Source organism: Nylanderia fulva, unplaced genomic scaffold (assembly GCF_048542155.1).
Source record: "Nylanderia fulva isolate GAGA-0341 unplaced genomic scaffold, ASM4854215v1 Scaffold6, whole genome shotgun sequence".
Taxonomy (NCBI): domain Eukaryota; kingdom Metazoa; phylum Arthropoda; class Insecta; order Hymenoptera; family Formicidae; genus Nylanderia; species Nylanderia fulva.
This window is the reverse complement of record NW_028190698.1, coordinates 6,333,834-6,350,402: the sequence shown is the minus strand read 5'-3', so window position 1 is coordinate 6,350,402 and position 16,569 is coordinate 6,333,834. Positions and strand designations below refer to the sequence as shown.

General features: G+C 41.9%; 2 protein-coding genes across 3 annotated transcripts in view; one reads left to right on the top strand and one right to left on the bottom strand.

Annotated features, from left to right (window-relative positions):
* Positions 1-16,569, bottom strand: part of Atg16 (Autophagy-related 16) — a 387,422-nt gene that overhangs the window by 170,152 nt on the left and 200,701 nt on the right. The gene's annotated exons all lie outside the window — the stretch shown is intronic.
* Positions 1-16,569, top strand: part of neo (ZP and PAN domain-containing protein neyo) — a 172,879-nt gene that overhangs the window by 110,687 nt on the left and 45,623 nt on the right. Inside the window, exon 4 of the mRNA XM_029315354.2 lies at positions 4,978-5,179. Coding sequence (XP_029171187.2) covers positions 4,978-5,179 — 202 coding nt within the window. The remainder of the gene's footprint in view (positions 1-4,977; positions 5,180-16,569) is intronic.

Genomic DNA, 16,569 nt, shown 5'->3' with positions numbered 1-16,569 from the left:
CCCAAAACTTGAAACATAATCTTTCACTACGATTCACATGTGATGGAAATTATCTTGCTTCTGAAATGTATGTTCTAAAAGCTTTTAGTACCAAATATAATGTCGACCACAGGCAACAGTGGTACAATTTTAATTCTTCCATTAAGAGTATGTACGACTATACGGTCAGATAAATAAATGTATAATTAGACAGATTTATGTACCAAGATATAATCATTCATTATAATTATTCATTACCCTCGCATCTATTAACCCCTAAATTTTTAAAAGCTTGTAATGGGCAACTTGCTATTCTTTCAATTTAAATGAGAGAAACGGGGGTGACAGTGTCATAGATAACGAGTCGAGTCGCACAAAGGCACAGCAATTGTACAATTTTAGCTTACGACTTCTCGTAATTATACAAAGAAATATGTTAGATCATATCTCGCGAAGTTTTCGCGTGTACAAAGAGTGTCGAGTAAATTTGTAACGCTTGTCAGACAGACACGTCGCATATATACACGCCCGACGTTTCAGAAAACCGAAGCGAGTCGCAGAAGCGGGGGACAATTATGCCGTCCGACGTGGCAGCTAGTTGAAAAACTGCGACTTTACACGGCGCGTTAAGTACGTATAACAACCATCCGCAATTATGCGCCGGGAGACAAACGTGCAAATAAATGTGCAACTTCTATATGCGCACGTTTCGGAGTGCGCGGGATGACTTCCCGAGTGTGTCTCAACTATTGTGCGCCTACGCAAAGCAAAGCGTATGACATACTGTAAAGTCAGTCCTGTTACAACAGTATTAAAATATCCAGACACAGTTACTTGAATAATAAAATAGCTAGATATAGATAATGATACACTAGGCTCTATTCTGTTTAGCAGCATATAATCCTGCATCTTCCTTTCTTAATAATCCTTTCTTGTGCTTTTTTCATTTACATTCTGTCTACACACTTTAAACGAGGGAAGAATACAAAAAATTCAAAAAAAAAAAAAAGAAAAGAAAAAAGATCCCTGTTATATCTGAATAAAAAACACGGATAAGAATCATAAAATATTTTATAGACGTAGTTAAAAAAATTAAGAGATCAAAATTAAAATACTGCAATAATTAATAATAATAAATAAATACACACACAAAAAATGTAAAAAAACGATACTTAAAAACTTAGATTAATATTATGACTTAAGCTTTTTATAGATGAATAAACAAAAAAATGAAAAATCGGAGTTAGGGTTAAAAACCTCGCATTCGAAAAAAAAGCATAATGATGGAGCAAATGAATAACTAACTGCTTGCTAATCATAAAAAAATGAATGCCTGTCAGCGGACATAATATAAGAGCCGATTCAATATCTGATCGTGTCCAGTTTCATTTATTCGCCGTTATAATATAATTAACGTAAATTTTCGAGCAACATGCAATAAATGTCCAATCATGAATAAAATTCAAATTTAGAATCTTAATATACGTAGACATCGCTATCATCATCATCTTCATCTTCATCATCATCATCATCATCATTATCATCATCATCGTCGTCGTCTTCATTTAGTTGATTTGCATTGATTTGATTCGCAAAACCATAAAAGTGTTATCCTATCTCGGCAAACTAAGCTCTTATATTACCGCTTTTACATATGTCGTTGTCCAGTATTTTACGATAAAAACAGAATTGATTAACACATGTAAAAAGCGTTAACAACTACGCGGAACCAGCGGTTAGGTCAGCTTACTTCACCTTATTTACGATTTTATCGAGCCACCTGCGGCAGAGATTACGCCTTCCGAACAGGTTTTCGTACCGCGTTCGCAGTGACATTCACTGCTTGTAGATCGCTGAAAGTCTAACCGCGTAGAATGTAGAAAAGGAATCTCATTGCCTTTGTTGGCGCGCCGGAAAGAGAGAGGTGCTTCTCGAGAAAGCCCAGATTATACATCAGATTGAAGGTGCCGACGTGGACGGGCGACGACGTCGTTGCCGATGCCACTTGAGCTCGAATCGTATCTAAATGCACCCTCGTATATCAGAAATCGAACTATTCCTCGGCTACGGGACGGTTTACATACGTCATTTCGCGAGAGATGGCCGCGCTACTCTGTTGCAGATGCGTCCCGACTATCTCTCGTGTCTCGTGACAAGCCGCGAGCGGAAATTTTCTTTACCCCTTTCTTCCGCCGCTGTCGTTGCTTACGATTGACTCACGGGACGTTTCGAGTATTTATGATAGGAATACGAGATGCAACGGATAGATGCAACAGGAGGAATGAAACGTTATTTCGTGTCACGACACGTTATCACGGTGTTCCTCCGTTTCTCCTAACAACAAACTCTACTAACATAATGTCGTAATTTAGAATCATCACTGCGATAAAAGAAGCTAGAAGCTCGTACAACGAGTCATTTCCTCCCGCATAAGTATGATGCATTTTTCAAGTCGAAGGTGTTGCTTTCTCTTAAGTGTGATGTTAGCATGAAATGGCAACATCTAAGTTTATACATTCGTTATGCAGAATCGGTGCATTTTAACTCATAAACAATGGTTTCAGTTATATAATTATAACATTGCATACAAGTGAAATATTGCTATTGTTTTAATCAGTATTCATTTTCACTGCTTTAGTTTAGGAAAGTTAGTTTCATTGTAGAATCTGCGTAATAAATTAATAAATGCATTTCACATACTTAAGATTGCACTAACGGAAATACAAATAGAAGAGCGTCAGAAAATTGATATAGCGGTAAATCTTTATGGTTCTTATTGTTAAATATGCAAATGTGATCTATAGATACCTATTTCGTATTAACTCTTTTGCATTTTGAATTTCAATTAACGTTCGGTAATAAATTTATGTATGAATAGATATCCATTTATTTCACAAGTGTAAGACTACACGGTACGAAGCTAAGTAATTAAACGAAAACACGTGACGACACTGCCAATGGGATAGCACACGTGTGCCATTGTATGCACCGTTCTCCATGGATCGAATATAACAAATACGCGTCCCACGTAAAACAACGAATCGATTGATGCGGGGGAGTGCTTGTTCCGGCGATGTTTTGCTATGCGTATGCCGATTCCGTCGTGAATTGCGCTCTGCGCTGATCGAAATAACGATTTCACGCTTTAATTGGAAAGAGGTCAGAGGTTACAAATCGTATCTCAAAGTGCAAAGGTTCGCGGTTATAATGTATATGCGCTCGGGAGAAATTTTTTGCTCCTTCTTTAATCATGATCACTCTGTTATTATCCCCGCTTTTTTCTTTTCGTATCAGTGTGTTCATTATATTTCTTACTTTAACAGATTTCAGAAATATGAAAGAGCTATCAGAAACTGAAAAAAGGGAGAAAAAAGAAAGCGTGAAAGACGAGATAGGTAGACTAAAAGTTAAACAAAACATTTTAAAAATCATATGATATTGGAAGAATGTTAGTAAGAGTTTCTCTAATTAATATTTACCACAGTAAAAATATTAATATCTACCACAATAAGATAGAAAATATGTAAAGAATTAATTTTACTACGTATATATTAATATTTTTTATTGTAATAAATATTAATCAGAGGAACTCTTATAAGAGAAAATCTAAGAGAAAATTTTCTCTCCGTGTATCCATGTAATCAAATTATTTAAGATTCGACAATGTTTCATTATCGCATACATAATATGACAGTTATGTAAAGAACAAGTGATATACCTATCTTTTCTGCGTGTGAACTTGTGAGCTCCGGAAGTGGGCATTCACGATCATAATGTGGCACGTACTGTCTCAGTCCACAATAAGTAACATCTTCCTACAATTTGAAGTTTCACGGGTAAGTCGACCGCGGTTGATCGCTGTAAAGAATCCATCTATGTCGTGGCCGCAACCTCGACCACAGTCTCGCGCAGTCGCCATTAAAAACAGGCAACGGCATTAGCTTGCACGGCCTCGCAAGGCGTGACCTGCTGATGGCAGGTAATTGAATATCTTTAGCGCCTCTTTGAAGATCGACGTGCCGCGTTTCGATTCGTCTCGCTTCAGAAAATCTCCCTTCATACATCCCCTCTCTTTTGTAATCTCTCAAGTATTCTTCATTATCTTAATGGCTTATTACGTCCCCTTCGAGTATTATGTAATTTTTCATCTTGTCTCTCACACATCAATGCATCCTTTTATTACACACATATATATATATATACGTATATAAAATAAAAATTTAAAACAAAACAGAAAGAGTATTTCTCTTTCAGTTAAATGACATAGTTTTGGATTTAAATTTGACAAGTGTTGTAAAGTGCATTTTTAAAAAGAACATATCTGAATTCTTTAAAGTATTCCATTAAACTTTTATTATTATTTTCTCTTTCCTCTTTTATCTCTTTAGTCTTCTTCTCTTTCTCTCTACTTTCTCTTTCTAACAACCCCAACTTCAACTGCAAGTTTTCCACGAGTCACGATCGAAGCTCCCGTCACATAGCGGAGATTAATTACGATTTAGCAAAGAGCGGATGACGTATGACGAGACGTGGGTGGAGTGCCTACTTTGTCGCTTATCGCAATGCGGGCCAATAACCTAGGAAGAACATGGTACTCGCGCGCCGGCGAATGATAAACGCGCTGATCTATCAAAATTGCAGACCGACCCGACAACGTCTATAGAATACCAAAATCACATGCATCGGACCTGAATGACATAACAGTGTATGCCACTTTGCTGATGACCTGTATGCAATACCTTGTAAAATTCGGTTATCAAAAATAAATAAAGGATCTGTCGCCACGTAATTTTTTGAACAAAACATGTTACATTTGATAAACGTTTATGAAAAATTTCAATTTTCACACAATAATATTAATTAGAAATATTTAAATGAACGGGCTGTATAGGTAAAATAAGTTTCTTAAAATCACTATGAAATATTTTTAATATATCGTTGTATGCCAAATCTCTTATAAGCAATTAATTAATTTGATCATTTTTCTATGTGTTTCAGGCGCGCTGTCGCAGTCCCAGTTTCCCGTGTTTACGATTTACGCCCAGAAGAGTTGCCTGGCGGTGAAACCGTGCGAGCGCGCTTGGTGCATCGATAGAGTCCAGGGACACCGTCTTCAGGGTCACGCACGCAGAACCATGACCGCCTCCTCGAGGCAACACTGCCTCGAGCTCTGCCTCGGCGAGCGAGACTTTCTGTGCCGGTGAGTACTCCGCGCAACGCGGAGCAATTTCCAACTTATATACGTAAGCGTAGAATCGTCCGATTGCTCGTTTTCCACCGATCTGCTTTCCTATCCGCTCCGTCGCGGATACCGTGTCTATGTGGAGCAAAAGGACGAACCCGGACTCGTCGTAATATTCGTTGTGAATCGGTACGCAGAGGGAACGCCGCTTCGAGTAGCCTTCGAGGAGCGTACGCTCCAATGCATTTTCCACTTATTGGATTCTTGGACCAGCTAGACGACGTTACACCACGCTCCTATACACACTCGAGTGTTTCTCAGACGAGTGTTTCTCATGAACCGTACGCTCGAGCATTTCATGCGAAAGAAAACGGCTGAGAATACGATAAGGGAAAGGGTTAGACACGGTCAAATCAGCCCGCACTAAAATTGCTCTGTTTTCGAGAAAAGTTTTCCTCGATGATATACCTAAGTAAGAATAAGGTGCATAATCAATAAGGCATAAAGTTTATTATATGGAATAATATTATAGAGAAAATCTCATTAAAATAAAGTATGATATTCCATATAATTCGCTTGTTGATATTTTTAGAAATAAATTGGCAGACATGCACACACGGAATTAATTAAAGACGCAAACAAATTATTTAAATATTTCGTTACATTATTGTGCGACAAGCACACAATAATATAATAGTCGATAAATAATAATTTTCCTCGGTATTATTAATTTTACGCGAAAAATATATATAATCAATCATATCATAAAATGATTATGAAAGAAATAATAATATTCATGTCAATACGTTTATTCTCATAAATGCACGGTGTGATATATTATATTTCGCCACACCACTCTGATTATTATGACAGATCATCATAATAACAGTTCGAATAAAAAAAACTAATGTATTATTATATGCAGATAATCTCTCTCTCTCTCTCTCTCTCTCTCTCTCTCTCTCTCTCTCTCTCTCTCTCTAAAATAAAATTTATTCTCAACGCCCTCGAGCATATTACAATGCAATGATGTCGATTAATTTCAACCGCGCCTTGCAATCATATTTTAAAATTTATAGACAATTTCCGCCTGTGTAACGATCGGAGAAGTTGACATGGCATGCGACTTTACTAGCTAACGAACTAGACATCGAAGCCGTTTGTTTTACGAGCGTAGGCGCCGCTAATCCCGCAATTGACGAACGTGTCCTTGTTGCAGATCACTTGTATCGTATCGCGTTGATCTTATTTATCGTAATGCGTAACGGCGCGTAACCGGATGCAATAATGCGTATCGCGCGGCGTCCTTATTGCGCGCGCGCTTATAAATAATGCAGTTCCGCGTGGACCCAGGATAGCGCGCGCTCTACGTATGCGCTTGCTGTGGTATCCGGAGCTTAATGACCGATGCACTTTCATTACTTCCACAGCGAACGAGAGAGAACAAGAGATAGGGAAAAAATGCTCGCGAGAGAAAAGAGATATAGAGTGGCACGCGAGAGTATCGCGTTACTTTACGGTACGATTATATTGCATTTTAATTGCTCCCTTTCATACGTGCCGCTATATGGCAAACTGTTCCGATATCGCGTAATACGAACTCTATTCCTCGTATACAATACATTACATATATGAAAATCGCGTGAAAAGGGGATATCCCGTTTCAACGGGACGAGAGTGAACGGATGCGATATTCATGCGGTACCAATTATGCGGTGTTACGCTCTTCTGGTAAATAGATTTATTCTCGTACGTTAAAATTTGCGAATTTTGTCCGGACTTATTCGCGCGCGCATTCATCTCGTATTCCCTTTGATACACAAGTTGAACGTATCGGATATTTCTCAATGCCACATTCTTTCTAACTTGCGGGAGAGAAAGACAGAGAATCGCGTTTTTATACGCGCATCGTTATTGCCAATTCTCTTTCTTCGATCGTTATCATAGGTTACAAGTGAGCATCTAGACAAGAATGATTTCTCTCGTGCCACGATCGACCGTTAGACACTTAAGAATTTTTCTCGCGGAAGTAATGATTATATCGATCCGAAGACTTTCTACGATTCACTATATGTTGATTTATATGCTAATCCGTACAACCCATCTATCAATTATAGCACTGATCTATAATTACATTCATCTTTGCAATGCACTTTTTACCACACATCGTAGTAAGTGTATTTTTATCTCGCTTCTTTGAATGCGGCAAGCATCTCGAAGAAAACACACGTGCCTGCTCGAATGGACAATAGCGAGTCCCGTAAAAAAATGTACTTTTCTCTGTTTGACTGTAATTGAACTAGACAGATTTTTCTGAATTTTACCGTGTTATTTTCTACATCGCTACGCTATAAACTTTGTACATGTAGATGTTGCAAGGCTTCTTTCTGATTCGTTATTAAAAGAGCGCTACCCCCATCAATTTTCTACGGCGATCCCGGCGCGACATAAATGATATTGGATTGTGGTTAGTTGTGGGAAACCAAGTGTCAAGGTATCAGACACTTTTCACTGACCAAGTATGCGGAAGAACGACGGGTCGGCGCGTCTTCCGATTTCGATAAAGCTCGGTGTTGCAGCGCGCGTTTATGCGGTATCACGCCGACGCGTCAAGGTTCGCGTCCGTGAGGCCGAGCGTGCCGGGTGAATGTGCACGTGCACACTTTGAAAGCCTCCAAAGCGAAAGGTCTCTGCCAGTTGGTCTCTCGCGGGCGACCCCGGAGCCTGGCCCCCGGTCGACTCCGACCCGAGACAAGGTCGAGAGGTCCTTGGCCAGGCGGAACCGTATCAAAAGTGGCATGGCTACGCTTTTTGAGGCCCCCGGTGTTTGAGGAAACCGTGGAAAAGAGAGCACCGGCGTGAATATATGCATGAGCGACCCAACTGCTGAAGCAAATTTCCTGAACAAGCGCGCCAGCGCCGGGGCTGCAGGCATAATCCGCTTTAATCTTCTCCTCGAAGAAATGGAACGGCGCGAAAAGAAAAGGAGAAACAGCTAAGAACTAAGAATTACTATTCTCCGCTTCCGTCGTTCTCGATTATTTGCGCGTGGCGCTATTTCCGGAGTGACAAAAAAATCACTACCTAGGTATATATAATTGCGGTTACGCCCTTTTAATCCAATTCGATATGCGAGGAGGGTGCTCGGCTAAAACGCGCGCGCCACGCGGAATTCGGTCAAATAATTAGCGTTAATTTATTTCGGGACGATTTATTGTGAGGGTTGGATGTAACGTTAATATTAATTGGCATTGCAAATTGAATAGGGGGAATAATAATTATTTCATATACGCTCGTTCCAGCGGAGACTGTTTAATCGTGAGCATCCGTATTCATAAATGTTGCGAAATAATTCGGTACGAGAACTCGCGCGGTGATATCGACTAGAATCATATAAATCGAGCCGGTATCGAGGCGAAGCGATCGACAGAAACGTGCTCAGGTCCCGGTCGCGGCAAAGAGAAACAACAATGAAACATTTATCCACGGGCGAGATAATGCACGGATTCAGAGATCATTGCGAGCAAAGAGTATGTATGTATACACAGGTCATATACATCCTTAGAGTTCGCATAATCTCTCTCTCTCTCTCTCCCCCTTTCTCACTTTCTCTACTCTAACCCTAGGCTAACCCTGGGAGGTCAATGGTGTGTATAGCGGTAGAAAACATTTAGGAAATTACGTAAATGCATACTTTGTTGTTCGGAAAAAGTTCGGAGCGGAATGGAACGGGGAATGGAAGAAGAAGAAGAAGAAGAAGAAGAAGAAGAAGAAGAAGAAGAAGAAGAAGAAGAAGAAGAAGAAGAAGAAGAAGAAGGGTGACCTCGGCGCTTCGACATCAACGCGGAAGAAATCCGCGGGAAGGAAGTTGGCTGTTTCATTAAATGTAGATAAATCTCTGCAGCTGCGCATCCTCGGCGCGCGCCCAACTGCAATTGTTTGTTCTCTGTACCGCTCGCGGATAATCAAGAGAAACTCGCGGCGTATTATGTTATTGCGCAACAATGCGCGCGTGTGATCTCGAAGGTCGAAGGCAGACGCTCTCTGTCGTGACGCTCCGGTTGTCTCGCAAGAAGGGTAGAGGCCCTTCGCGCTACTCGCTATAAAGAAGAGCGCCGATGAAGATTGCATTAACATTCCATGGGAACGGTATTCCCTCCGGTGTACAATCGCCTGATTAGACATTGTCGGCGCGGAATTCTTTTGAGGGAACACCCTGATTTCCAACGCGAAGGCGCCTACGAACGCGGCAAGATCCCCGCTAACGCTCGAACTATAACGAGATTATTGAGATTTATTACATCGCTACTTAAGATTACGCCCCACGCGTTAATAACAGCTGATACGATTCATTTTCTAATTACGTTTCACACATTAGCACAATTCATTAGCGGATTCTAGGAGATTTTCTTATTTACATCTTTGTAAATTCTACTATATTTTCTTTTATTTCAATATTATTTATCGATTTCAACAAGTTATTTCCAAAAGAGAAATTTATTTCTTTTATAAAATTATCGGGGACTGAAGAAACCTTTGAAAGTTGACCAAAGCACGAAAATAACGCGATCGAAAATTCTATCGCGGAAATAGATACATTTCTTTTGTTCTATGCATTGGTGATTTGTTGCAAACAAATAGTAAAGACTGAGAGCATCTCGAGTGATGTGTGCTCTAGATGAGCGTCGGTTCGAGAATAGCACGCGGCGGAGAATAGAAAGAAAGAGAATGAGAAAAGATAGAAGGCTGAGAGAGAGAGAGAGCGTTGTGCACGCTTACGACCATCGGGACCGGTCGGGCGATCGATCAAACGCGAATCGGTCGTTCGAGAATCGTTCTGCTGCTACAGGGGGCTCGAACCTGGGCGATGGCTGTTCACGAGAGATAGATTATTACTGCCGGTACGTTGGTATCGGCGTTCTCCTTGTTACCGGATAATGAGTTTATTGTTTAAGAATCACGCCGGAGTTACATGTGCTGCAATCAATTACAATAATGTAATATAATCGTAGCAAGGTTCCGTGGCGCGTTGTGTATAATGAGGTCTCTTCTCCCTAATGAGAGTATTGGTTCACAAGATGTGCTGCCTCGCGCTCATTCTAAGCACGTACACACGTACCGGCATATATATATTCGAGTAACGCACGGTATAAGTACGGTAAGATGCACGTACGATATAGCATATCTAGTGGATATACGTACCCACATGCCTTCTGCACTCGCGTGCGTGCATAAGGCGAGGCGAAATGAAAGAGTAGAGAGCGGAAACATTCGCGCGCGCCAACTTTCGCGTATGCGGGTGCGAGTTGTAAATCTCGGGGAAAAAGTTTGGTCGAGTAGCTCGCGAGAGCTATACGCGTAGATAAAAACTTGCGCGAAAAGTTCACGACGAAAAATTCGAATCTTACGTCTCTCGACGGCGGCGCAGCCAGAGGTACCCGGAAATCATTAATCTAACGCGTCACATCGGACATGGCTTGAACGAAGAATCTTGGAAACAGCAGACACGAAATTCCTTTTATCTCGGGGGTTAACTCGGCTATTCGAGAATTCAGACAATTTGCATTGCTGATAATAATTGTAGGAAGCTTTCTTATTCCCTACTTCACGCTTCGGCGTGAATCCGCGCGCGAGATCTCGAACGCGTTTTTTTTTTTAAGTAGATATTGATATTCTCTGACATTATTACTTCTCCTCTTCGTAAAATCCCTCGGGTTTGCACTTTGTTCACTCTTCGACACCTCCCTCTTTCGCGAGTTCGAATCGAATTCTACAAATGAACGAGTGCGAGAGCCGAAGCTGGCGAGAATAAAGAGCACTTACGCATCGTGACTGCGCCCAAGTGCCGAGAGAGCGACAAACTTCCTGAAAAAAATTAACGTTTTGAAACGGAACGACGTCGAGGACACTACGGCATGAATGAGAGTTTGGCTTCGGCTTTTATCTCCGCAAAGTTGAATATCGCGGACAGGATTCGCCGGGGAGGAGCGGTCTGGGCGAGAAAAGAGAACCTGCATGGAATGCAAACTGTGAAATGGCCGTGGCAACCCGAGCATTTTTGGTACGAGAGAACGATGAAAACACCACCACGCCCACTGTACTAATTGTGACATAATCAGGAAGAATGGCTTGAATTATGCAAGTTTCTCGGTATAGTGTTTCTGTTTAAAACATTACACTTGAAAACTCACATTAAATCGCACGCATAAATCTTGCGCAAGCTTAATTAGCGTTTGAAAATTGTGCAAAAAGATGGATTAAAATGGACAGAAATGCAGAAAGTTTCGAACAATTGTTCAAAAATATATAAATTATTCATTATTTTTTTATATTTTATATATAACTGTTTTCTTTAAAATAGTTATTAAAAAATCTAGCTATATTAATTAATATCTATCAAAGCGATATACATACCATATAATCGTAAATATTATTAAACTGAAGAGTAATCATAAATAAAATACATTCATTTATATTAATTTTACATAGTTGTAAATTGTCTCCATCGTGCAATACATAGAATCTCATTTCTCTTAATCTTATATGGATTCTTTGGCACACTGAGCAGTATCATTTTTTCGACAACAGATACCACTTCTCTACCACACAAAAAATCTGATCTCTCTTGCGCTGTGCGCTTAGGTATGCACTTAAGTTTAGGAACGCTGCCCGATGTAACACGTCCAATTATAAGTGCGAAATTCATTGCTGGAGGATCCGGAAGAATTCGACTCTCAGGCGTTTGAAAGACTGCCAACAGGCGAGACATTCTACGCGCTTCAGTAGAATGTACCGGCGAACTACTTAGAGCAGCAACAATCTCGAAGTCGAGACACTCCCACGAGAAATCTCCGTGGATCGTGCAACGAGAAGAGCGTCGAAAGAAAGTAACCGCAAAAGGAGCGAAGGGGACATCGACATGTAGAAGAAAACTGGAGCGAGGAAGAGAAAAAGAGAGAGGAAGCAATTTGGTAGAACCCTCGGCAACAGAAAAAGGAAGGGAAAACAATGTTTATATATGAGTATGTAGATACAAAAGGATAAGAAGAAAGAAGAAAAAATAAAAAAATATATTTTATCGCGCCTATCGACACGCTAGAGATCGTAAGGGAGCACACAGTAGTAATTTAAATTATCATTTGATTTATAAAAGAAAATGTGTTTTTCTCGGTATAATATTAAAAAGAAACATTTCATTACGATGTTCTATCCGCTGTTTATTAGACGATATACGACAGCCATAAATTCACGAAACACGCCATTAAATGTCGCATCACGGATTAACAGTCGCAACTTGGTCTTCCCATTGTCCTCGGCTTGTCATCCGACTGTACCTTGCGATGAACAGTAAATGGGCCCCTATAGTGCTCCATATCCCGGTATGTACCGCAATCTGCTCGACAATTGCGGATAATCCTGGCGATTTGCTCGAATTCGGCGCGTCCTTAATTTTCGCGTGCGGTAACCCCAGCAGCATTCGCACGTTTCTTCGCAATATTCTGCTGTGTAATTTTTGCTTCCCGTGGAGTCGTTACATAAATAGCGTGACTAGATACAGGTCGCTGATGGGAAATACGGTCGCGAACTCGATTGCGTATTCGAGGAACGGAACGCTTCAATGGCATCGCGCGATAAAAAGTCCGGTAACGAAGTTTGAAAGGACACGAATCGAATATGAAGAAAGTTCAAGATGGGTTAAATGAGGTGCGGCGAGCGAGGGCAGCGTGTATATATGTATGCGGGAAGGGCGGTGAAAGAGCGAGAACGAACGGCGTTGCCGATGAAGAGTAAGCTTGATCCGAGCTTATAATGCGCAACAGCACTTCAACTTGGCATGCAACGAGCAATTATCATCACGCAGCTGAGTTAGAGATGCTCACGCATGCGGCATACCACTTTCCGCGGTCGCTCGCCGCAATATGCATCTGGATGTGGGAAAATTATATAAAAAGATGGTCAAGGAGAGAGAGAGAGAGAGAGAGAGAGAGAGAGAGAGACTTGTTACCGCATGAAATTCATACTTACTTGCATCGACAACTGAAAAAGTCACAACACGCTGACACGGTAATTGCGACGAGAAGAGGGACCGCGCCGAGTCGCCGGAAAAAGGCAAATTATTGCCACATAGTTAAGAAACTGAAGACGCGTAACGAGCTATGCGATGCGGTTTTCAACGTGTCGGGATTTTTCGCGACGAAATAGGTAATATATGTAGGATAGGATGGAATGTGTTGTGAAGAAAACGGACGTCGGATGAAGCGACATGTGCATAGTCGTATTACATACACACATAGTATAAATATAGTTAAATAAAATTAATAAAAGGGTAAAACGACTGAGAGCTTTAAACAAGATGGATTTTGGCGTGGAGGCATCGTTAAATGCGTGGAACACGAGTAAGACGCGCGAGTAAGTTATCCGCGCATCGGTAAGTTGCAGGGATGCCAGAAAAAGCGTAGGATAAAGAAGAAGAGAAGGAACGGATAAAGCAGCCATCTCCCGCGTGGATAGCGTATCTCTCTGTGAAAAGGTTTTAACGCCGGCGAGCACAAAGCAATCAATCATCCGGCAAAGTTGTTTAATCCCAGCAATAACTTGCGCCACGCCAACGTTTCGTGCTACGAGACCAGCGTAAGCAGCGACGTTGTTATCGACGAAAAAGACCTCACGCAAGAAAATTATAAGTTTTGCGGAAACCACATGTGGGACAATTTATTTCGATCGCACGCGAATACGACTCCGTTCATATCCAACCCAAGTAGAAAATTCGCGAATCGCTACGAATCATGGTTCGACACATCGATAATATAAGTAAATGTGATAAAAATGTTCTTACGATTTTACGCGTACAATTAATTATATATATTATCGATCTTCCCTTCGTCGTAACTTGTTCTTTTTCTGCACGAAGACATTCTACATAATACTCGCGGACGTTGATAATACCCGAGTGCCTACGTTGGCGGATCGTCGAATCATCGTTACCGCAGGGTTACGTTTTCCCGTATACAGCCGTTCTCCATTACGCCTCGGCGAGTTACGCCAGCGGAACGCCTATGAAATCGTTCGAATACCGCATGCCGGTAGTGGCTCGACGCTTGGTCGCTCGCGCGCGCACACTTGCACGTGTACGATATATCGCAACGGCACACTAACGGCACAGTTCCCGAAGGATAGAAGGAAGAAGAAGATCTTTCTCGGCCCAATATGCCTAATTAAATCCGTTCGCGCGCAATCACGAAGCGTGACATATACGAGCAATCATTCCGGCCTGTTGTGATCTCGGTTGCGCGCATCCGCCCTTGAATCATCCTTTTCCGGCTGATAATATATCCTTCCCTCGGGAGAGGGATCGTTTCGTCGTCGACGGTGTTTCTCCACGCGTATCCCCTTCCCCGACGTTCCTTTTACCGTTGGACACACACGCTCTCAGATCCCGGGAAGGAACCTCCTGTGGGTCCGCTTCTATCCGCGTCGGGTATTATCGCGAAACCGCAAGGGTTATTTTTTCCAGTCGCGCCAAGTACGCAGCTGCGTTACGCGGTTCCGCACGGGCACATGCGTAATTACGCGCGGACGAACCATCCTCTCTCGAGAATGCGCGTCCTCGAGATTCCCGACCACCGACCTATACGCAAGTATCATCGCATGAACCAGCGGGCACTGAAATGAACCGGAACGTGTCAGTTCGTTCAGTCGGAGCGAGCCGGCGAAAGAGCGAATGATTAGGAGAGACAGAGAGATGGAGAAAGAAGGAGAGAGAAAGCGGAATCTGACGCGTACACGTGGCTGGATAATCGTCTGGACGCTGCGGTCCGGTATTGCTCTCTCGGCCTCCGAGGTTAAATTGCGATCAAGGGCTTAACGGTGATTCCCAAGGCCGGTACGAAGTACGTGACTGATTTCTACGATTTATTCGCGTTCGTCCCGCACGTATTATCGATTCCATCCGGCGGATTCTGTCCGCTTCACGTGCGTTCCGTCGCGGCGCACGTGGAAAGACGCCAGTGGAGACTCCGAGGTCGGATTCGTGCAGCCTCGTTTTCGTGTAGAAACTCTCAAATGGCTCTTTCTCTTTCTCTCTCTCTCTCTTTCTCTTGCCACGTCGTACTGTCCGCGCTACGAAATTGAAGCGGGAATCAACTTTACTGTCCGACTGGGAAAAGAGACTTTTACCGGGGGGTGAGGACGGACAATATTGGCGACAAGGAGTATTCGCCTCGATTGCCGCTGCACTCGTCGACATAATTTAACGAAGGATCTTTGAGATTTCTCCGTGTGCTCGGAAAATACGTGAGCTACAGAATTAACCTTTACTCTCTAATCTAATATGTATTCTGTGATAGTGCGCGGTGCTACATTATTTTAATCCGGAAATGACATATTTAAGATATTTAAGATAAAGCAATTTAATGATAAAAAGCTTTATGAATATTTAATGCAATATGCATTGAGTAGTACATATAATACATTTTACTTAATATTTGACAATTTTATTTCAACCTTCTCGATTATGATCGATTTAAAAATACTCATTTATTTTTCATTCATCAGAATAATTATATGTATTAAATATTTGAATATATATAATAAATATATTGTGATATAAGAAAAGAAATATGCACAGTAAAAAAAATGGAAAACATCATATTTCTTACTTAGTATACATACAGTAATAAAGGCTAACAAAAACTTTTAGCGCAAGATCAATCAGGTTCTTGTCCGCGCGAAATAGGATAACTGGGTGAACCGTGTTTTGAGGCATAGTTCTTGCCGAGTTTTACTGTCATTAGAAAGCGAAAGCGTAACTGTCAGTCTGTCCACTACCACATTCCATAAGCTGGTGTTTATGAACGTACTCGAAGATTATGTACGCGATCCATCATCGTTTGTTAGCAGCTATAAATCACGCCCGGATATATATAGCCCGGGATATCGTCGCGGTCAAGGTTTAACAAATAGAGATCTTTTTCGACGAAAAGTCGACGCGGTCAATAATTCTTTCCCGAGCGCGAGATACGCGTTCATCGCGGGATTACCATTAAACATTAGCATTCATCGATTCGCGGATTGGCGAGCGTCCATCGCAATTTTGCCTCTAACGGAATGTTTCGCACCATTTGCCGGAGGAAATTTATTTCACGGCGGTCGGCCGGTAATAGCACCGGGAATTCGCCGTATTTAAACGCGGCACCTCGCTGCGCGATGATCTCGTCCTTACCGCGATTGCGGATAGGGTACTTAAGAGGCCAGGGAACCGCCGCGCGAAATTAACGGCACCGGCCGCTCGCATAATCCAACGGACGAGTAACGGCGCTAGTGTGGCAATTAGCCCGCGGAAAACACACAGTCGAACGAACGGAGGAATATTCGTGCGTGGTATATACGTACGTATATCGCGCCGTAGG